At 49.0% G+C, this 22313-nt stretch overlaps 2 protein-coding genes across 19 annotated transcripts in view; one reads left to right on the top strand and one right to left on the bottom strand.

Moving 5' to 3' along the window:
- The first annotated feature begins 3033 nt into the window (after positions 1 to 3033).
- Positions 3034 to 5340, top strand: RNF227 (ring finger protein 227). Its single transcript, XM_080682259.1, has 2 exons — positions 3034 to 3684; positions 3790 to 5340. Exons 1-2 carry the CDS (start codon positions 3168 to 3170, stop codon positions 3843 to 3845), a joined length of 573 nt encoding a protein of 190 aa, XP_080538385.1. The 5' UTR covers positions 3034 to 3167; the 3' UTR covers positions 3846 to 5340.
- A 628-nt stretch (positions 5341 to 5968) lies between these two features.
- CHD3 (chromodomain helicase DNA binding protein 3) overlaps positions 5969 to 22313 on the bottom strand; it is a 28734-nt gene continuing 12389 nt past the window's right edge. For 7 of the 18 annotated variants that reach the window (XM_080682234.1, XM_080682248.1, XM_080682245.1 and 4 more), the window contains exons 11-40: positions 22070 to 22281; positions 20700 to 20831; positions 20213 to 20312; positions 19571 to 19762; positions 19207 to 19407; positions 18706 to 18843; positions 18308 to 18429; positions 17988 to 18161; positions 17711 to 17852; positions 17367 to 17498; positions 16888 to 17005; positions 16548 to 16672; positions 15835 to 16066; positions 15373 to 15539; positions 14744 to 14921; positions 14244 to 14309; positions 13689 to 13774; positions 13430 to 13563; positions 12766 to 12910; positions 12278 to 12440; positions 12034 to 12155; positions 11800 to 11935; positions 11588 to 11689; positions 11279 to 11407; positions 10571 to 10679; positions 10264 to 10396; positions 9702 to 9943; positions 8519 to 8682; positions 8156 to 8282; positions 5969 to 7243 (exon numbers count right to left, since the gene is read on the bottom strand). In XM_080682234.1, coding sequence (XP_080538360.1) covers positions 7003 to 7243; positions 8156 to 8282; positions 8519 to 8682; positions 9702 to 9943; positions 10264 to 10396; positions 10571 to 10679; positions 11279 to 11407; positions 11588 to 11689; positions 11800 to 11935; positions 12034 to 12155; positions 12278 to 12440; positions 12766 to 12910; positions 13430 to 13563; positions 13689 to 13774; positions 14244 to 14309; positions 14744 to 14921; positions 15373 to 15539; positions 15835 to 16066; positions 16548 to 16672; positions 16888 to 17005; positions 17367 to 17498; positions 17711 to 17852; positions 17988 to 18161; positions 18308 to 18429; positions 18706 to 18843; positions 19207 to 19407; positions 19571 to 19762; positions 20213 to 20312; positions 20700 to 20831; positions 22070 to 22281 — 4464 coding nt within the window. In that variant the 3' untranslated portion in view covers positions 5969 to 7002. The remainder of the gene's footprint in view (positions 7244 to 8155; positions 8283 to 8518; positions 8683 to 9701; positions 9944 to 10263; positions 10397 to 10570; positions 10680 to 11278; positions 11408 to 11587; positions 11690 to 11799; positions 11936 to 12033; positions 12156 to 12277; positions 12441 to 12765; positions 12911 to 13429; positions 13564 to 13688; positions 13775 to 14243; positions 14310 to 14743; positions 14922 to 15372; positions 15540 to 15834; positions 16067 to 16547; positions 16673 to 16887; positions 17006 to 17366; positions 17499 to 17710; positions 17853 to 17987; positions 18162 to 18307; positions 18430 to 18705; positions 18844 to 19206; positions 19408 to 19570; positions 19763 to 20212; positions 20313 to 20699; positions 20832 to 22069; positions 22282 to 22313) is intronic. The other 11 variants (XM_080682251.1, XM_080682235.1, XM_080682242.1 and 8 more) reach the window with 6 other exon arrangements.

Here is a 22313-nt window from a genome sequence, read left to right as displayed (position 1 = left end):
TTCAGTCCGCAGGCCGACGCTCTATCCACTGAGCCAAACCAGCTAGAGCAATATGCACTTATTTTAAAAATGTCTCCCCCATTGCTCAGAACATTTTAAAAATCTCCTTATAATGACCTTCAGAGGCAGTTTAGAAACCCCTTGCAAGAAACCTTCCTTTATTGGCACACCTCATTTACCACATTTATCATTCACCTCATTCATTCATTTTTTAATATATGTTTTTAACTGACTTTAGACAAGAAGGGAGAGGGAGAAAAAGCATTGGTTACCTCTGGTACACACTCCAGGGACCAAACCCGCAACCTGGGTATGTGCCCTGACTGGGAATCAAACTGGCGACCTTGCAGGGCATGGGGCGACACTCAACCAACTGAGCCACACCAGCCAGGCAACTTCATCCATTAATTTAAGAAACATTTACTGAGTCCTACTATGGGATACAATGGTGAACAAAACCAGACTCAGGACAACTTTCATGGAACTTACAAATGGGCAAAACAAACAAATAACACCCAAACAGAAACTTCAGTTCTCCAAAGGCCAGAGAAAGGCTGCACTGAGAGCTGACAGACAAGTAGCTGTTACTAAGGTGAAAGCAAGGGGGTGAGGGGAACAGCATACAAGAAAGCCTTGCAGCAGAAAAGAACATCCGATCCAAAGATCTCCAAAGCCAGAGTGTCTAAGGACAAAGAGACAATGGAAGCAAAATGTGAGACACAGGTGGGTTCAGAACATACAGTGACTTAGAGGGCACTCTAGAATATTCTTTATCTTAAGGACAGTAAGAAACTTTCTAGATAAATTATCTGTTGATATACAAATCACCTCCAAAATTTAGTGGCTTGAAACATCTAAACACAATTTTCTTCATTTTTTTAAAATATATATTTTATTGATATTTTACAGAGAGGAAGGGAGAGGGATAGAGAGTTAGAAACATCGATGAGAGAGAAACATCGATCAGCTGCCTCCTGCACACCTCCCACTGGGGATGTGCCTGCAACCAAGGTACATGCCCTTGACCGGAATCGAACCCGAGACCTTTCAGTCCGCAGGCCGACGCTCTATCCACTGAGCCAAACCGGTTTCGGCATCATCATTTTTTTTTTTTTTCATAATTCTGTGGGCTGGTTGTAGATTTCTGGATTTGGATTAAAAAAGAAGTAGGAAACACTGGAAGAGATGCTGATTTGGACAAGGAGATCATTGGTTTGGATCCTTGAAGATAAGTAAGAAAGGAGGAGCAAGTGACTGGATATCCAGGTCTGAAGCTTAGAGAGGCTTTAACTGTGAAACACGTTGGGAGCATTTATATAATCAAATCTACCTTAAAAGTTAAAGATTTAATCACCAACTGGGGATATTAAAATATGTGAGACCTCTGAACACCACCCCAAAGAGAATTTCCAAAACAGTTTTGAATTATGACAGCATCGTTGAAATAAGTAGGTGGCTTCCCCCAAGTGACCATGAAGGCAATACAACTCAGAAGTTCTGAAATGTTTGCTTAAAAATAACGGTATACCTCCTCACAAAGTTTACCCTCTAAGGTTTTATTTTTTTATTTTTTTTTTTTTAAAAATATATTTTATTAATTTTTTACAGAGAGGAAGAGAGAGGAGAGGGATAGAGAGCTAGAAACATCAATGAGAGAGAAACATCGATCAGCTGCCTCCTGCACACCCCCCACTGGGGATGTGCCCGCAACCAAGGTACGTGCCCTTGACCGGAATCGAACCTGGGACCCTTCAGTCCGCAGGCCGACGCTCTATCCACTGAGCCAAACCGGTTTCGGCTACCCTCTAAGGTTTTAACAATGTAGTTAAAAAGCAAAACCAACTCTATATGGCCTATTACTGCCAGTAAGTGCATGGGTCTATAGAAACCCATCTGGTATTGACCCAGAGAGATGGGGGTTGAAAATGTTGGGTAGTGAGAAGTTAAAATGAATACAATCTAGGCTGGGGGCACAGGCTAATAATTATAGCTAATATGTGGCATTTACTCTGTGCTAGGCACTGTTCTAAGCACTTTACATATATAAGCTCATTTAATCCTATTAGTATCCACATTTTATAGATGAGGAAACCAAGGCCCAGAGTGGTGAAGTAACTTTGCTCAAAGTGTCACAACTAGTAAGTGGTGGTAGCTGGGATATGAACTCAAGTCAGCTGGTTCTAGATGTTACCCTCCACCCCAGAACCTGGATTGCAGGTCTAGGAGAGGAGGGTGAGGAGGCAGCTGGGGATGGGTGTGGCACCAAGAGGGAATGTGGGCTGTGAGTACCATGTCCTGTTTACCTGTGAGGGAAGTCAGACCCCTGAGTCAGAACTCATGCTGGGCTGCTTTGCTGGAGTCATCATGGTGTGTGGGTGTCCAGGCCTGACTACTCTGGAAGGAAAGGATTCCCAGGATTCCTAAGGCCATGGTCCTGAAATCTAAGTCGCCCCAAAGACTGAGATGTCAACTGGTAGCTGTTTGAGAAGAAAGAAAATTGGGGAGCCAGCCTTACCAGAGCACGGTGAGTGAGTGTGTGTGTGTGTGTGTGTGTGTGTGTGTGTGTGTGTGTGTGATGTATATACCAAGGGCAGAATGAGAGTTTCTGTCAGGCACCATCCGTTCAAATATCCAGACGCCCACTAAAGATGGGACAGAATGAGCACTGCCACTGGCTGAGGAAGCTTGCTTGGATGGGGCTGTGCAAGTGTGACCAGCTGAGCGAACAGGTGCAAGGGAATGTAGAGACCCGTGCCTTGGCTGGGTGGGGCTCAGGAAGAGGACTGGGGATTTGCACGTAGGTAAAATTGGAGCACAGGCCTTGTGCCGGGAGGTTGAAGGAAGGTGTGTAGGGAGTAGAGGGCTGTGTACCTCTTATCTCTCCGGCTCCCCAGTCCTGGTATCACTTTGGCCTCCTACCCCATCCCCAGACCAGCTCGGCCAGCGTTGACATTCCCGGCCTCCGGCCTCCACCGCCCCCACACATGCCGCCGCAGGGAGCGGCCCGACCACTGCGTGACGCCTCGAGGGGCGGGGTCTCATTTTTAAAAGGGGCAAGATGCGGCGGCGCCCGCCCCAAGACCCGACCCGGGTCACAGGGAGGGCTAGGTCGTGCTGCCCACGGCGTCAGCCGCGTTAGCGACACCCTCGAGTCCGCGGCGGGCACCATGCAGCTCCTGGTGAAGGTGCCATCTCTTCCGGAGCGGGGAGAGCTGGACTGCGACATCTGCTACCGGCCCTTCAACTTCGGGGCCCGCGCGCCTCGCCGCCTGCTCGGAACGGCGCGCGCCCGCTGCGGCCACACGCTCTGCACCGCCTGCCTGCGCGAGCTGGCGGCGCGCGGCGACCGCAGCGGAGCGGCCGCGCGCGTGGTGCGCTTCCGCCGCATCGTCACGTGCCCCTTCTGCCGCGCGCCCACCCCGCTCCCGCGCGGCGGGGTCACGGAGATCCCAGTCGACCCGGACTTGTGGTCGCGGTTGGAGGAAAAGGCGCGGGCTGAACGTGAACCTGATGAGGCTGGTAGCCCGGGCAGGGAAGGTGGCGACGCCGACCGAGAGGCCGACGAGGAGGAAGAGACCGACAAGGGGTCAGGGCCGAGGAGCGCGGGGTGGCGCGCGTTCCGACGGCTCTGGGACAGGTTGCTGTCGCCCGCGCGCCGCTGGCGGCGCCCGCTGCCTAGCAACGGTGAGGGGCCACCCGGGGAGGCTACAGAGACAGGGGAAGGGGGAGAGAATGCCCAGGGTTAGACTGCATCTTCCTGCTGCCACTAACCCTTCTTCTTTCCCCCAGTTCTGTACTGTCCGGAGATCAAGGACTTTGCCCACATGACTCGCTGCACACTGTAACCCCGAGGCCCGGAAGCTGAGGCCGAAGGAAGGTGGGAGCTACATTCCCAGGGCGTGCTGTAGTACAAGGGGTTGATGCCAAGGCTAGCCCCTCTCCCATCCCAGGATTGGCATTGACGAAGAAGTGCAGCCGAGGGCAGGAGGGAACGCCCTGGGAGGTGTTGATGCTGAGCTGGAGAGGCTCCTACGAATCGCCCCCATCTGCTGACTGTGCCAGCCATACATATTTAGGATGATAAAAACAAAGTCTATGTACCCGTGGGAAGAAGACAGATTGTTTCCTTAGCTGTGACTTGGCTTTTGTCCAGGGCAACTCTGGTGTGTGGGAGCAACAAGTCCCATTTTAGCAATTCTGTGTCAATGGTTTGAAAATTTCAAAAAAAAAAAAAAAATGGAACTGGAGAGAGGCTGATTTTCATGTCATGTTAATCTCACTTCTCTACCACTAAGAGATTTGAGAAAAATAAGCACCCCCAGTGCTGATATACCCACTGTCGCCCCACTCCCAGTAGGGTATTCCTAAAATTACCCAGATGCCTCTGCCCTGACTCATTTCAGAATCCCCCTCCAACCTGTTAGGGCAGGTATCAGAAGGCCCAAAGAACATTAATCTGAGGCACCCAATGAGGGCCTATCAAGGATAGAAAAGAGGCATTTGGTAAAGACATCAGTATCTTATAGTAAGTACATAGTCAATGGTGGCTTGTTGGAAGTGCAAAGTCTCAGGATTCCACTTCACTTGCTGAATCAGAACCTGCATTTTAACAAGAATCCCAACTGATCTATGTACACATAAAAATTTAATTATCAGCCCAGGTCCTAGATGCTCTAGGACAGTGGTCGGCAAACTCATTAGTCAACAGAGCCAAATATCAACAGTACAACGATTGAAATTTTTTTTGAGAGCCAGATTTTTAAACTTAAACTTCTAATGCCACTTATTTAAAATAGACTCGCCTGGGCCGTGGCATTTTGTGGAAGAGCCACACTCAAGGGGCCAAAGAGCCGCATGTGGCTCGCGAGCTGCAGTTTGCCGTCCATGGCTCTAGGATGTTACCATCTATGGGCGAAATATTTAGAACACAAATGGTATTTAATAAGTTATATACTATTTTATTGAAGGTTCTAAAGTAACATTCTGTTGCTGAAGAAATCTAAATTCATGTGCAAGGATGGATTTTCTCTGAGTTAAAAATGTGAATTTAAACCATATTTTGGTTTTTCCTGTCCTTAAGTCTCAGCTTTGGGAAGCCTTTTTCACCATTCAACCTGGTGTTGCCCCTTCCCTCACCTTCTGTAGCATAATGCCTTGTTTTATGTTCTTTGCTTTTATTTTCAGATAGTATGTATTTTGTTGGTGTCCCTACTAAAGTGTAAGCTTCATGAGAGTAATGACTGACTTGTGACTATTTTATCTCCAGTGCCAACAACAGTATTAATGCATAGTATGTACTCAATAAATGTTTGTTGAATCTTATTTTATTTTTTAATATTCAAAAACTGACCTCTCTCAGCTGTGTTTGTTGAATTTTATCTTTCATTTTTTAACATTCAGAAATGAAGTGTCTGACCTCTCTCAGCTTCTGAGCAGCCCTGGTAGTGAATGATACATGTCAAAGAAGTTTCTAGCAGTTAAAATACTTAGCAAGCTATGGAGGTCTGACCCCCCACGCCCCAACTCTTAAAAAAAAAAAAAGACCCAATTCTTCACACTTGGAACTGAACCCGTGGAGCTTTGGTGACCTCTACTGACTCTTGTGGGAACTAAGCATGGGAAGGATGGAGGTGGAAAGGATGATCAAAAGGATGAATAGAAGGCAGTTCTGAATCGCAGCAGGCAACCCCTCACACACTTCTGCCCAGAATCCTTGCCATCTCTCTGATCTCAACCTGAGGCCTGTATAGGTATCCTGCTGCTCACCCTCCATCTCTAAACTGAGCTCATCATATTAGGACTGGGGTTGGAAAAAGCCTAGGAGTTTTAATTGATGATCTAAGAAAAAAGAAAAAGGTAGTCACAAGGTTTTTAAAGAGAAAAAGATAATATGAAACAGCAAAATCCTTTCTTTGCTTATCCCTCCCCCCAGTCAAAGAACTCCCACTCAAAAATAACAGAGCACACAGAAAGGAAAGTATAATTTATATGTACAACCAATAAACCTGATACAGAAGAGGGGATTGGGACAGACCAGGAGTGAGTGTGAAAAGACTGGGGAAGGGCCAGCAAGAAAGTGAAGGGGCAGCAAAGAGGAAGTGGGGGGGTTCGCCATGCAAACTGCCACTCTCCTCAGCCCCTTCTGGGGAAGAGGGTGTGCGTGCCCGTGTATCCCTAGCCTGCTCTCCATTATTTTTCTCTGGTCCTAAAAGCAAATAGCCCCCTGACTAGGCCCCTGCCTCACACACTCAAATTTAGTCTGTATTCAGGCCTTCAGGAGAAAGGGGAGAAGTCCTCAAAGAACCTGAGCCCCAGAGCTGGGGGTTCCCCCAACATCTGGCCCATTGTGTTCTCTCCCACCCTTTCTAGGTTACCTGGGTCCCTAGGACAGATTGGGAAGCTCCTCTTTGGCTTGAGGGAGTATCGCCCAACCATTACTCTCTTTGTAGGGGTGGTTCTTGGCCCCTGTGGAGGGGGTAAGATGCCCAACACAAGATGCCAGTACACAGGAGGTAACTGAGCCAGTGAATGGCGCCTTTATTCTGAGGCGGAACAGCAATGGACTCCCTTGTAACTGCTCCACACTCTATTTAAGGAGAGGTAAGGGAAGGAAACATGCAGCCACCCCTCCTCTTCCCTTTCTCTCTGCCAGGGCTCATCGTCATCCTTATCTAAAGTTCCCCTCCTCCTTCAAAGCTCCTTTCCTCCACCGGAAGTTTCTAAAGGCCAGGCAGTGCTAATCCCCCACCTCTGCACAAGATGGAGCTTATATTGCAGGAATGAAGGCTCCACCTCTTACCTCCCCACAACCATTTATTGGGAAGCTGTGTATGTTTGGCAGTGGAGGATAAAAGTTCTTGGAAGACCCTGCTAACCAATTCCCACCCAGACCTCTTCTCACCAGTACAGTCTTCAAAGCGTGGTGGGAAAGATGTGTGGGAGTGGAGAAAGACAAAGGGCCCTTCTTGAAAAGAGGAGTCAGAGAGAGGGGCCAAGGGGCTCCTAGCCCAGTGGTGGCCCAGCGAGTGGGGAAGGCGGAGGATTGGCAGCAGACCCCAGAGCCTGAGCTGGAGGTCGGCCTCGGGCACGGGGCCTGGGTGAAGGGCAGGCCTGGGATCCAGTCAGTCGTCTATACAGATCACCTCCCCGGCTCGGGGCTCCTTCCGATCCAGCCCGTCTGACACTAATGCCCCCACCATTTCCTTCTCCTTCTTCACCAGCACTGGAGGGCCGTTGGTGGCGGCTGTTGGGAAAGGGGATAAGGAAGTCAAATCCCTACTTCACTCCCAAACATCACTTTCTGACAATGGTATATTCTTGTTCTCTCTTTTTTTTTTTGTAATTGACTTCAGAGAGAGGAAGGGAGAGAAAGAGAGGGTTAGAAACATCAATAAGGAGCCTGGCCAGCATGGCTTAGTGGTTGGGTATCGACCTATGAACCAGGAAGTCATGGTTTAATTCTCGGTTAGGGCATATGCCCGGGTTGTGGTCTGATCCTCAGTGTGGGGCATGCAGGAGGCAGCCAATCGATGATTCTCTCATCATTGACATTTCTGTCTCTCTCTCCCTCTCCCTTCCTCTCTGAAATCAATAAAAATATATTTAAAAAAACAAAAACAAAAAATATCAATGATAAGAGAGAATCATTGATCAGCTACCTCCTGCTCGCCCCAACTGGGGATCAAGCGTGACCTCCTGGTTCATGGGTTGACACTCAATGACCAAGTCACAATGGCCAGGCAGTATATTCTCATTTCTAAGTCACCTCATGCCACTTGCAGTTGTCCAGGGTAGGGGTGGTAAGACCAGAGCAAACACCTCTCCCTGAGATTCCCCCTTGTGCCACATGATGGAACATATGCTCCAACTCTCACTATACCCCCTTCTCATTCATATTCTCTTTCCCTGAAGTAGCCCAGATGGAGGAGGCTCAGGTAAGAGATACCAAGCTGCTGAACCACTGAAACCCGGGATGAGGTTTTTTGAGCAAGGAAATGGAAGAGAAGCTCAGAAAGGGGTGGGAAGAATAAACCCCAGAACAACTCCATTCCATAAAACACTGGGTATTTCCAAGGAAACGAGATGGGCTGGAGCAGTAAAAGATAGCTGAGCAGGGAGAAGCTTGGAAAGGAGGAATGAGAGGGAGTCAGCTGACCTGTGATGAAGGACCCTGCAGGCATCTGGCTGTAATTGGCGCCTGCGGCGGCCAGAGCCCCTACGGGAGCGGTGCTGAAGGCCGCCCCGTACCCCGGAGGTGTAGCGTAGGGACCCGGGGGAAAGACCTGAAATAGAGAGGGAACCCAAGTTAGAGAGTCCACAGTCTGAAAGGAAATAAGCTGAAGGGAAAACGTTAAGGACCAAATTCTAGAACTACTGAGGGGTATAATATACAGGAGAATCGAGGATGATGAGTATACTAGAGTAAGTCGTTTTTCCAGATTGTATAGGATTCAATGTAAGTATGTATACATGCAGGAGTACCAACAGGGAACATGGAATTAGAGGGGAAGGAGGTTACCGGTGTGGGGTGAGGTTCCGTGCCCTTGCTGGCCAGCCGGCTGAGGATGCTGCGCTCGGACATCTGAAGGCGGGCTGCGATGGGGGGTATTCGAGATAGCGTGGCTGGCAGGCGGGTCACGTCTGCCTTCATGTCGCTCAGCAGCTCCTCCAGCTGGTTCAGAACTGGGGCCCAGGCCATGGAGAAAGAAGGGCAAGAGAAAGACAGGGAAAGGGAGAGATGGAGCCAGGAAAAGAGATGAAGAGTCAGATGGACAGATAAAGTCAGAAAAAGAGAGTGAGAGGACACAGATGTCAAAGAACCAGAGAAGAAGAAAATGATATAAGTACACAGAAAAAGAGAGCGACTCAGTGAATGGGTAAGTGACAGGTAAAGAGGCAGAGAGACCAGATCATCACAGACACAGATGGAGAGAGAAGGAAAAGGGAATATGGAGAAAAGGAGGATAGGGGAGGACATTGGAAGACATAGGGGCGGGGAGTTGTCAGAACATCCCATACTGGAAGAAGGAAGTTTTGGGGTTGGGGATGATAGGGAGGAAATAGGAGGCGTGGGGAGGTGGTAAGTGGTGTCAAAGATTTAAGGATCAAGGTTTTAATATGTAAGGGGGGAGGGAGGTTAGAGGGTCAGCATTAGGAATTAAAATAGGAATCAAAGGGTCCAGGAGTCAATTACTACATCAGATAGAATTAGATGGTTAAAGGGCCTTGGAATTTGATATTTTATTTTCAAGGTAAGAAGGTTTGGGAGGAAGGGTTGAAGGTCAAAGGGAAGTTTCATGGGGTAAGGTCAGAGGGTGGGATGGTGGTAGTTTCCGCCTCGTGGGGTGAATGAGATCTGAGGAATGTGATTTGTGGGATTGGGGATAAGGATTTTTGTGGCTCTACACAGGCCAAGGCCCCAGAGAGGGTGCTATCAGCAGTATGGCAGGCATGTGGGTCAGTGAAGATCATCTACCCTTTGGAGGGGATGTGGCACAGTCTCATGGAGTTCTGGGGAGAAAGTCCCTCTCTTAAGCACTGATGTGAATGCTATTAGGCAAGAATGAGAGCTGGCTGCACAAACACTAGAGGCTAAAAGCCAGGTGGATTAGGGGTGGGTTAGAGGTCAGAGGGGGTTGGTTCAGAGGGTAAAGGGGTCAGAGGGGTGGGAAGATTTTGAGGGGTGCGGGGTGAAGACTTACGCAGCGTTGTGGGCCCTCCCCCGCGCGGGGCCGCCGCGGCCCTTACCCTTGTGCAGTACGGCGTTGGCCGGCTTGTTCCCCGCCAGCGACTCCTTGGAGAGGTGCTGGTGGCTCTCAGCCAGGCACTCGGCCTCGGCGAAGCGGGCGTGGAGGGCCATGGCGGGGTGCGCCGGCTCCTGTGATAGGTTCAGGTAGGCCGCCCGCCGAAGCTGCTCCTCAATCACCAGCGCCTGCTCCAGGAGCTGAGGGCAGGGGGAGAGGGAGTTAGTGCAGGGTCTGCCAGCAGTGAGTGAGTGGACAGTGAGCCAGACTGGAGAGCACATTGCTCTCACTGCTGACCCAGGGCATCCCCACTCCACACCAACCCTAGCACCAACCCTACCGACCCTAGCACGAACCCAGATCCAGACTATAGTCACAAACACAAGCTTACACTCCAGCCTTGGCCTCAAGCATCACCATCACCCTCAAGGTGTTAACCTTCCCTACAGTCCAACCAGATTGGGCCCACCTCTCACCCAAGCCCCTCTTCAATACTGTTCCTTTTGTTCCTCATCCCCACCTTGAATCTCCGGGCCAGAAACTTATTTTTCATCTCCAGAAAGTTCCCCTTATTGGCTTCAGTTTTAAATGGCTCATTGATAATGGCAAACTGAGCATCATTCTGGATGTCCTGCCACCGTGCATAGCCATGGCTGCCAATGAAGGAAGAGGACCATCAAGGAATTTAACAGGAATGGACTGGGCTTGATCTCCCCAAAGTGTGGCACTATGCCCCCTTCTCTGGGTGTGGACTCCTCTTCCCTGTAATTCCCCTCTCTCTAGGTTGTGATAACCTTTTTTTTTCTTGTATTTGTATCAAAGGATACAGAACAATCCCAGCCAGAAGCCAATAGTCATGTCTTCGGTGCCAGATTTCATTGAGTTTCCCCGAGGAAATAGCTGCCCGTTCCTCATTCTGCCACAGTGTGTGAAGCTCTGAAAAGAGGATGGAGGATAGATGAGGCATCAGGAATTTTCAAATCACATCCAACCCAACAAACAGGTAGAGATGAGGGAACTGAATAGTGGTGGAGGACACTAAGGCTCTTTATGAGGGACAGGTCAAGGTTAGAGTAGGGTTAAGAATAAAAGTAATTACAAACAAGGTTCAAGTTAGAATTAAGAATAAAGGTAGAGCCCAGCCGGCGTGGCTCAGTAGTTGAGCATCAACCTATGAACCAGGAAGTCAGGGTTTGATTCCTGGTCAGGGCACATGCCCAGTGTGGGGCATGCAGGAGGCAGCCGATCAATGATTCTCTCTCATCACTGATGTTTCTCTCTTTCTTTCCCTCTCCCTTCCTCTCTGAAATGGATAAAAAAATATAGTAAAAAAATAGATAAAGGTAGAATTAAAGACAACTTTAGAGTTAGGAGTATACTAGTACTTAAGGAGGACTGAGGGCAAGGAGTAGAGATAGTATGTATCATTTCATTGGCAATTACTTGGAATTAAAGGCCTCAGGCAAAAAGAGAAACCCCATGAGGATGAGCAAATCTCAGTGAAAAATAGATGGCAGTAAGAGACACCCACCCACCTGTAAAGCCACCATCTGCAATATTGAACATGAACCGTGGCTTCTCTGCCTTCTCCTCACGTCGCCCATTGGATCGTGGCTCGTCTCGAGGCCCAGATCGAAGCTCCCGGCCCCCTTTAACATCTTCTGCTAGGGCAGATGGGGCAGAGCTCACACCTGAGGAGTCTCCTTCCAGATCCCAAGACTACACCCTGTACTCTGTTGGAACTTGGAACAGCAACCCACCCAGGTGCCAGGCATTTGGTCCCCCAGACTCCACCTCCCCTGGTTCCCTCAGGTTCCCAAGTGTACAGTCCTTCCACCCATTACCTCTCTTGCCCAAATCCCCTGTTTCCCCCTCTGGCCTCTCCCTGTGTTCCTGTCCATCCAACGGCTTCTCCTCCCCCCTCTCTCCTGGCGTCGACTCTGTGGCTGTGGGAGGGGGTAAGGGACAGGAAGGGAGAATGTCACCCTCATTTCCTGAACCCAGAAGAGGGAACCCCCAAATTCTAAGCCCATCACCCCTAAGTCCATGCACCCACCTGACTTCTCTCTGTCCCCCCGGTACCCAGGTTCAGGCTCCATTTCTCCAGCTACCCCTGGCTCCTCATCCTCTAGAGGAATCTTCCTTGACTCCAGCCGTTCCCCGAGCGATAGGGCTGGGCTAGGGGCATCAGCCTGGAAGACAATGAATCTGGATGAACTGGGGGGTTCCAAGACACCTGGCCTTCAAGACCCCCATTCCTTCTCCTTAGAGGAGCCAGGTAGCCACACACCTCTGTCTCCATCTTCTCCCCAATTTTGCTATTCTTCTCTGGCTTCTCCTCCTGGTTTTCAGCTTCATCCTTCTCAAGTGGTGGCCTTATGCCATCTCCTTTCTCACTTGGAGCTGGAGTAGCTACAGGGGGAAGGCAGAGTGAAGAAGGCAGAAACTCCCCACCTTGACTCCAATCCCTCTGTGTCTGGCCCCATCCGATCCTGGCCTCATCTCCATCTCTCCAACTATGCTGACCCAATTACCAGGTTTAGAGGTGCATGGACTGTTTGTAGCAGAAGCCTCAGGGGTGGTGGGAGACGTTTTGGTGGGAGAGGAGGCTCTGGAGGAGCGCTTAGAGTCAGCACTGGGGTCAGGCATCAGCTCAGGCATCGACCAGCGCCCATTGATGTGCTCAAACTCCTGTACCTGAGGGGAGAGGGAGAGTCACAGACACAAGGATCTGCTTCAGGCAATGGACACAAAGGAGGTCCAGTCCCCTCTGTCTCATCTTGAACCAGCCTGAGTCTGGAACTCAGGTACGCAAGACAGAGGAAGGACATGAGGCAGGCAATCAGCTTGGCCCTTTTGGTGAGGGGAAGACTGATACCTTCTTATTTTTTAAAATAATTCTTTATTGTTGAAAATATTACGTAAGTCCCTCTTTTCCCCCCATCGACCCCTTCCAGCCCGCCCCAGACCCAGGCCTAGGGCCTAACCGCCCCATTGTCTGTGTGCATGGGCCGTGTGATACCTTCTTCTTGACGAGAGACATGACTCCAATGCGGGTTAACACTTGCTGGCGACTCAGGCCCTCCCGAGGGACCCCATCAGCAAATGTTTCAGAGCCGTCTGCCCCGGGCTCACAGAGATGGCGCATGAACAAAGACACATAGGCCCTAAAAAGCACGGGGATTGAAGGTGGGTTAGAAGAGCCTTAAGAAGGACAGGGGTTACAGAACCCCTGAACCCTAAATTCCTGAGGTGCCTCCAGGGGTCCTCCTGAGCCTCTCCAAATCCTAAACCCCCATCTGCCCCTCCCCTTGTTATTCCACTGTCTCCTTGGCTTTGGTACTTCATTCCTAGGCCCCATCAGTCAGCTCCTCATCCTTTTCACCAGCTCCCCTGCCTGGTCAATGGCCAAATAAATGTGAGGCAAGGACGGTCTAGGTGAGGCTCCTTTCTTAACCACCTCTCCCATGGGGAAGGAAGCCCAGCCTCTCTACTCTCAGCTCGTCTGAGGGAAGGTGGGTCAGGCTAAGCCCACCTCCCAGGAAACCGAGCCAGGAACTGTTGTACGGCAGGGAGCATGATGGTCAGCTGAGTAAGATTACATCATATGGTGGCCAAGAGGAAGAATGTAACACCCAGAGCTCTTACCCTTTCATCCAACTCTGTCCCGTATCACCCATACTCACTTGAATTCTTTCTCAGTCTTGCCCCTTAGGTCTCGTACCAGCCACTGAGTGGTGAAGGCATCCTGCGGGGGCATCCCCCAGCGCATCACAGCATTGAGGAAAGCCTTCCGCTGACGGGTGTTGAATCCCAACACCTAAGGAGAGGAGGAAGTGGGTGATGATGTCCAGGCATCTCATTTCTTGGTCCTTTCTCCCTCAGTGACTCAATTTCCAACCCCAGCTTTCATTCTCTCCTTGGGCACGTGGGCCCAGCTCTCACCTCAATGTTGCCCCCAACGCGAGCCAGCAGTGGAGGCAGTGGCTTATCTTTTTCATTCCGGAGCTGCCTCTTTGACTGTCGACGCCCTGGACAGGGATGACCCCAGTAAGTAGATCCATTACTTCTTCCACCCCCCAGTCCTTGCCAACACCCCATTCCCACAAGATAAAGAACTTGGGGAAGGCCTGTGATGTGTCTGAGCTAATTTTCTTCCAAGCACTTTCAGAACTACTAACTCAGTAGGTCTGAAAGAAGCAAGTCATATTAAAAAATTAGTATTAAATATCCGATGCAAGCAAGATTACTGATGGGAATGTAAAATGATGTAACCTTTCTTTATCTTTCATTTAGGCATCTAAGCCTGTGTGGTGATATATGCCAAATTTTAACAGTGGTGAGGTTAGGGATATTTCTTCCTTTCTGCTTACCTTGTAATCTTTACTTTTTCTTTTTTTTAAAAAAAAAGGCATTTATTTATATAAAAACTGGGCTTAAAGGACAATAGGAAGTGAAATGAGAAGAGATGTGGTAGAAAGTCAGGAAAGTAAATGCCACCTTCAGGACGCTCATCAAAGTCTTCATCTTCCTCCTCTGATCCCACTGAGTATTCTGACTGGTTATCTGCAAGGGGAAGGACTTAGTGGTCAGTGATGGCTCCCTGGACAAGCCCTTTCCTCCTGGATGCCTCCTGGGGATGCTGGATGATGGTCCGCAGTCTGACTTATAAGCCATATATCTGAACCATGTCCACTTACCACACACCTTGTCTCTGATACCTCCTGAATCCTGTGTAACCCACTCTAAACAAGGACTCCTGTGTGTCCACAGGAGCTCTCCACAACCACCAAATAGTTTAGATCACTTGCAAATCCACCTGGCCTCTGGGTAGCTCCTACTGATCCTTCCTAATCTCTTTTCCCTTTAAGAAGGAAGGCCCGACTTCTAGGCCTCTCTCTTTCCTACTAAATGTCCCCAGCCTCAGGCCCTTCCTCAGCACTCTTTGCTTCTCAGTTCTTGCATTGGGGGTTGGGGGGTGGAGGGAGGGCAGTCCTCACCTTGGTCCTCCTGAGCAGCATCATTGTAGTTAACTTGCTTGCGAACCCGCTTGCCCTTGCCGAGATTCCGGGCTAGGTCTTCCTGTTGTTGCTCATAGTGATGCCTCAGCAGCTTTTCCCAGTAGTCAGGATCCACATTCTCCTCCTGCTTGATGATCTCTCGTTCGATCTCCTCAATCTGAACAGCAGCAGAATGAATGCTGGTGGCTTCCCTCTTCACCCAGTCCTTTTACCTCCTGCCTCCTAGATCTCAACTCTGCATAAATTTTCTGGACATTGCACATTTTCCTTTTCCTTATCTCTTTCTTCAATACGCTTCTCCTTGTTATTTCCCTTTCGAAACCTCTCCTCTAGTGCCCTCTGCGTCCCTCCTGCTCTGACTCAGGAAGTACCCTTCCATGTGTAGCAGTGCAATGCTTTCTGTGCCTAAGTCTTTCTCCAAAGTCCAATTTGATCCATTAGACCAAGAAGTTGTTTGTGGTTCACTACTGCTCTTTGCTGGGCACTAAGATAAAAGATCAGATAAAAAACAAAAGGAAAGGGATCCTCCTACTTGGAGGTCCAGTAAAGGAAACCGCCCTTCAGAGTTGGCCTGGGACAGACAGTACCTACCTAGCCCAGCCTCTCACCTTGTCTTCCTCCCGCACCACATACTGGGCCACCTTGAAGGAACTGAGATACTCGTTCATATTCTGCACATCAGTGTCTTCAGTTGCATCCTGGTTTCGGTCCAAAAGCCGAGCAATGGCCTCATTGTCATAGTGAATTACACTGCTGTCCTCCTCCTTGTTCTCCCCTGGTGGAGATGGGGAACAAGAGGAAACTCTTGAGTTCCAACTAAAATCTTGGGCAGAACTTTAAAAAGATCAAAGGAAAGCATTCCACTTTGCTTCCCTTCCACAGGAGCTCTGGAGAAGGCCCTTTCCCTGGAAGTCAAGGTAGTGATTTGTTGTTTCAACCCTCCATATAAGGAAAGGGGCCAATCTTTCTCCACAGACTGAACAGAATAGCTTTTCTTCAAGTGTTTCAGAAGAGAAGTGCTCACGGGAGAGCAGGGGCCAGTTTTCTGAAGTTGCAAAAGAGGTTCTCACCCTCGTTTTCATCCTTAAATAGTTCCTCAGTGCCGAATTTGAGGATGTCATCCAGCTCCTGCTTGGACATGGAGCCCGCCTTGGAGCCCAGCCCAGGACGCACTACCAGATGTGTCAGCATCATCTTTCTCTTGGCCACTTGTGTGATTCGCTCTTCCACTGATGCACGAGTCACAAACCGGTAAATCATTACTTTGTTGGCCTGGCCGATCCGATGAGCGCGGCTAAAGGCCTGCAGGAGTGGGAGAAAGTGAGGACAGGAGAGGGGAGTGGCAGAGGAGATGCCATCCACATGCTCAGGAAAGGAGGCCGGAAGGAAGAGTCTTCTATCTGTCCCATCAGAGGCTTATTTCCTTCTTTTTGTTTTTTTGTTAATCAATTCCATTTATTTTGTTAATCAATTCCATTGATTTTTGTTAATCAATTCCAAGGACACAGAGAAACATCAATGTGAGAGAAACACATCGATTTGTTGCCTCCTGCATGAGCCCGACTAGGGCCCGGGCCGGGGAGGAGCCTGCAACCAAGGTACGTGCCCTTGACTGGAATCGAACCCGGGACCCTTTTGTCTGCAGGCCGATGCTCTATCCACTGAGCCAAACTGGCTAGGGGCCCCCAGAGACTTATTTCTGACCCCAGAACATGACACCCTCCTCCATGAACCAATGCCTCCTTGCCAAATGGTGCAGAAGCTCTAGGAGGCGAGTTCTCACCTGGATGTCATTATGAGGGTTCCAGTCAGAATCGAAGATGATGACAGTGTCTGCAGTGGCCAGATTGATGCCCAAGCCCCCAGCTCGGGTGGACAGGAGGAAGCAGAATTGTTGGGCCCCAGGAGCTAGGAGGTGTGAATGAGGAGATAAGGCTTTTCTTGTAGCCAGCAATTCAGTCTACCTGCTCCTAGATGTTCCCGATTTCAAATAACCATGTCCTCAACTCAAAAGCCCAAGTGGCTAGTATACTCCCTGACGAGGCCCCTCCTAGCCCAGGGACCTATGCACTGGTTTCTCAGGCCTCCCACACATAGTAGGACCAAGGCATCTCCCCCCTTACCATTGAATCTATCGATGGCCTCTTGCCTCAGGGCACCAGTAATGCCACCATCGATGCGCTCATACTTGTAGCCTTCATAGTCTAAGAAATCCTCCAGCAAGTCTAACATTTTGGTCATCTAGAGCAAGGGAAAAGAAGAGTCCAGAATGAGGAGGTAGTGGGGTGTGCCCTGGCTATTCTGACTATCCCTTTACTTTCCCTCAACCCCAATCTTTACCCTTGTCCCCCTGCACTCCTATGTTCCCCTGGTGCTGCTTCCCCCACGCACCCCCCCTCATTCCATATTCTTGTCATAATTTCTTCTTGATTTTAGATCATTTCTCCTAAGGCAGAAACTCTTAGGATCAGAGTCCAAAAGGAACTTAGCTATACCAGAAACTCTTAAGGGTGCAATCTCCTAATCTCTCATACCATGGCAGGCACAGGAACGAGGTAAGGGATTAGTCTGACGGCGAGAATGAACTACAGGGCTGGGTCACCTGTGAGAAGATGAGTACTCTGTGTCCTTGCTCCTTGAGCTTCCGCAGCATCTTCTGCAGCAGCATGAGTTTCCCAGACGCCTTAATAAGTGCCCCACCCTCATAAGCCCCACTGGGGAGTTTTGGGGACTCCTGAAAAAAAGGGAGAAAGGAGGAAAGGATAAGGAAACATACCCCTGTATCCTAACTGTGCCTTGGAAAGCTAGAAGCCCAAATCCAGCCTCCACACCTTTTAAATTCCTACTCCTCTCAGAAATCCAGTCCCAGCTTCAGCCCTGTGCTCAACACCTCCCACTGTTAGAAAGCCAGGCATTTACTAATCAGTTCCCAGCTCTTGTATCTACCATAGCAGCCACAGGAAAGAGGTATGGATGGTTGCAGCACTTCTTAAGATCCATCATGATGTTAAGCAGTGACACTTGGTTCCCACCGCCTCGTGAATTCAAGGCCTCAAAATTTCGAGTCAGGATATACTTGTAGTATTTCCTAAAGACCAGGGTTGGGGGTAGAGAAGAGACATAATAAAAGAAATGATTATGATGTTGCACTTGATCACCAACTCTTGGAAAGCTGCCAACAAATACCCAACCCCTAGTCCAGGCAACCCGCCTTGCATCTCACTTCTGCATGGGACTCAGCTCCACCCGAACGATGAGCTCTGTCTTGGCTGGCATGTTCTTAAAGACATCAGCCTTGAGCCTCCGAAGCATATGTGGCCCCAGCAAATCATGCAATTTTTTAATCTGGTCTTCTTTGGATATGTCTGCAAACTCCTCCAGGAAGCCCTCCAGGTTGCTAGTAGCCAGGAGGAGATATGAACAGCTGTCAAGTTCTTTGCCTCTGACCTCAAGCTCTATTCTTCATTTCAGATGAATCCTCTACCCACTTGTTTTAGCCCCTCCCCTTCTCATTTCTGCAGACTACCCTAAGGAGCTACTTACTTAAACCTTTCTGGGGTGAGGAAGTTCAGCAGATGGAAAAGCTCTTCCAGATTATTTTGCAATGGAGTCCCTGTTAGCAGTAACTTATGATCTATCTTGTATCCATTGAGGACCCTGAAAAACTAGAAAATGGGACAAGAAGACAGGAGAAAGGGCCCATCAGTGGCAAATGGTTGGCCCACAGTATCAACCTTTTCCTGCCTCCAGCTTCCATTTCCTCCAGGATCAGAGGCTGCAAATCCCTAGTCCTCACCCTATTCCAACCTGTACTTCTCCCAGAGGGTCTCAGGCATCTTGCCTCCTAGACTACAGAAAAGTCCCTGGTACTTAATATTTTAGGATTAAGGCAAGTAGGAGTCCACAATCTCAAGTTTCTGAGGCCTGAGTATCTCACTCACCTTGGACTGGTTGTTTTTGAGTCGATGGGCCTCATCCACCACAAGGCAGGCCCAGCGGATGGAGCCAAGTGCTGCCTGATCAATGGTGATCAACTCATACGATGTCAGGAGAACATGGAACTTCACCTGTGCCTCCCTCTGCCAACACAACATTATCCATTCAGCTGCCACCCGACACCCAAGCCCCTAAACCCCCATTTTCTACCAAGGCACCCTGACCTGACCATGATTGCCAAAGGGAATCAGTTATCCTGTCCTGCAACTTTGGCTCCATGCAGGGATTACTTAACATGGCCCCAAACTTTCACCACATGTCCAGTATGGACAGATCCATGTACACCCCTGGAAGTACCTACTACGTCTCCAGGGCAAGAATGCAGAGAGGTGAGGGTGGGCAAAGGAGGAAGAAGCTGAGTGAGGAATAAAGAAACTGAAATCCTGGTTGGGGCAAAGAAATGATAGATTTGAGGGTCTAAGAGGATATGAAGCAGAGGGGCTTACCTTCATCTTAAAGGCTTTCTTGCCACCTTTGATGGCATTATCTTCAAAGGAAAACTCATTCTCACGAATGATGGCCCGGCTGTCCTTGTCACCCGTGTATGTCACCACATAGAACTTGGGTGCCCACATCTGGAACTCCCGCTCCCAATTAATGATGGTAGAGAGCGGGGCACTCACCAGGAAGGGACCCTTTGTGTGGCCCTGGGAGTACAGGGTAGGGGGACCATTAGTCTAGGTCGTATACCCCAGTCCTCTGCCTGTCACACCCTCCCCCCAATCCTCTGCCCTCATCCTCCATTCCCTCATTCTTCAGTCCAGGCGACCTCAGCCTGGCTTCCCCCTCAGGAGCCCCAGAATTCAGCACCTCCTTATAGAGTGAGTAGAGGAAGACGATGGTTTGTATGGTCTTGCCCAGCCCCATCTCATCAGCCAGAATGGTGTCAGTGCCCTGGGCCCACGAGAAACGTAGCCAATTCAACCCTTCCAGCTGATACATGTGCAGTGTGCCTCCAGTGGCTGTGATAAACCGTGGCTGAGTCTCATATTTCACTGTAGGCTGTAGAGTTAAGAAGTAAAAAAGCTCAAGGGAACTGTCAGCTGTCTTGGTCTCCTCCTCTCCCCTCCTCCCTGGCACTGATACCAAGTTGGATTACAATTCCTTCTACTATAGTCAGAGCTCATGAAAGTTCTAGTCTTTAGTCCCTCCCCCTCATTCCTTAAAACAACACGAGGCAGCACTGTGGGGAAGGAAACCAGTGGAAGAGCCCTATGTGCTTCTGTCTCTAGTGGCTCTCTCACTCTTTTTTATTTTATTTTATTTATTTTATTTTTTGGCTCTCTCAATCTTATGCCAAAATTCCTAGCCACTCTTGGGACAAGACTGAATATTGAAGAGCTACTACTCAAAGAAGTTGTTGAAACTCTGGGAAGTCTGTCAGTAGCCCCTGGGAAATGTTCAATCACCATGGCTCCAGAAATGAGAGAAAGGCCAAGTGAGAGGACTTACATCGTTAGTAGGAGAATTGGGAGGCCCATCACCCTGCAGCTCCTTCTTCTTCTTCTTATACTTTCGGGGCTGGGCGGGGTCCTCCCCCATAATTAGTTCTCTGAGAAAAGAGTGGGTCCTGAGTGAGGCCTGGTTCTTGGTACCCCCATTCTTCTGAACTCATTCCAGACCTATCTCCCACTTCCCATAACCTACATTTTCTCCCATTTCCTTTCTCCCAGGCTTTTTACCCTCACCCTTAGATTTCACCTCTACAGCTAACTCTCCTTACTCCTGAGCATCCTCTTTCCCATTACTCAGGCTAAATCATATTTCTGTTCCACACACTGCCTCTTCACCAACCCCACCCCAAACAATCTAGCCCAGGTTCTCAATGTCCTAAATTCTAGATTGTGTCTGTCCCTACTGTACCTCCTTTTATGCTAAAGGGTTAGCTTTTATGCCCCTATCCTCAGACTCCCTCTAACCCATGACATAGCTCCCTTACCGGTGTTTCCAGTAGCTTTGCTTATGGTCTTCATATTCGGGGATATTCATTTCATCTTCCTCCCATGTGGACTGGTCATATGGCAAATCCCTCCATTTTACTAAATAGTGGTAATTTCCCTTTTTATCCACACTGTGGGACAGGAAGAGAAAAATAACATGGATCACAAGTAGGAAAAAATCATAATAAACACAATTATCAGCAAACATGCATAATTTGTCACTTAATCTTCAATGTTGGTCACTAAAAGGAATTCAGAATGGCTGAAATACTACCTTCACTTTTTCAGAATGGCTTCCTAAAAATCAACTATCAAAAAACACCCCTTTGCCAAAATCGGTTTGGCTCAGTGGATAGAGCGTCAGCCTGCAGACTGAAAGGTCCCAGGTTCGATTCCGGTCAAGGGCACGTACCTTGGTTGCAGGCACATCCCCAGTAGGAGGTGTGCAAGAGGCAGCTGATCACTGTTTCTCTCTCATCGATGTTTCTAACTCTCTATCCCTCTCCCTTCCTCTCTGTAAAAAAATCAATAAAATATATTTTAAAAAAACACACACAAAACAAACAAACAAAAACACCCCTGGGGCCCTCGCTAGTTTGCCTCAGTGGATAAAGCGTCGGCCTTGGGACTGAAGGGTCTCAGGTTCAATTCCGGTCAAAGACACGTACCTCAGTTGCAGGCTAGGTCCTGGCCCTGGTTGGGGAATGTGTGGGAGGCAACCAATTAATGTGTCTCTCTCACACTGATGTTTCTCTTTGTCTCTCCCCTTCCCTTCTACTCTCTCTAAATATCAATGGAAAAAATATTCTGGAGTGAGGATTACAAAACAAACAAAAAAAAACCACCACCACCCTGGGCTTCAATATCATTTGTTCATCCAATCCGTATTTACTAAGCATCTACTATATGCCAGGCACTGGTGAGTTGGGAGTGAACAGAAGAGACAAATGATTCTATTCTCATGGAGCTCATATTCTACTGGGGAAGGCAACAATGAAACAGAAAAATAAATTATAGCACTAGGCAGTAATAAGTACTATGAAGAAAGAAATACTAAAAACACTGGTCTGTATGAATCATGTTTTTCATGCTTTGCTTTCATGCCCTGATCCCCAGACTCAGCTGTCATTTCCTGTGCTATTAGAGATTAAAGGAAGCAATGGCAAAAGTCAGTGCTGCGCTGGGCTTTCCCCCTGGATTCTTTCATCCCCATAGAGGAAACAAGGCCAGAAGGGCTGGGGCTGCAGCAGGAGTTATTCAGATAGATCAATTATTTGGTTAATTAACAAATGCTATCATGTGGCCATATTTCCAACAAGAAAAGTGGCATATCCCAGGACCAAGGCCTTCCCATGGACCAAGAATTCACCTGTGGTTGATGATACGGTGGACCGTCATCCACTCTGGCTTGATGCCAAAACGATAGTATTTCTCCTCCATCTCAGCATAGTGCGGATCTTTCACCTTGCGCTTGTCACTCTTCCCATCATCCTCACCAGAGCCATAGTCCAGGGGTGGGGGCTCATCCATGTCATTCTTCCGTTGGTAGTTTCGGTACATCACCAAGTGGAAGATTTCCAGCTGATGGGGCACAGAGGATGGGGGGGAAGAGA

Source organism: Plecotus auritus, assembly GCF_963455305.1.
Source record: "Plecotus auritus genome assembly, chromosome: 7".
Classification (NCBI taxonomy): domain Eukaryota; kingdom Metazoa; phylum Chordata; class Mammalia; order Chiroptera; family Vespertilionidae; genus Plecotus; species Plecotus auritus.
This window is presented reverse-complemented; position numbering and strand designations above follow the sequence as displayed.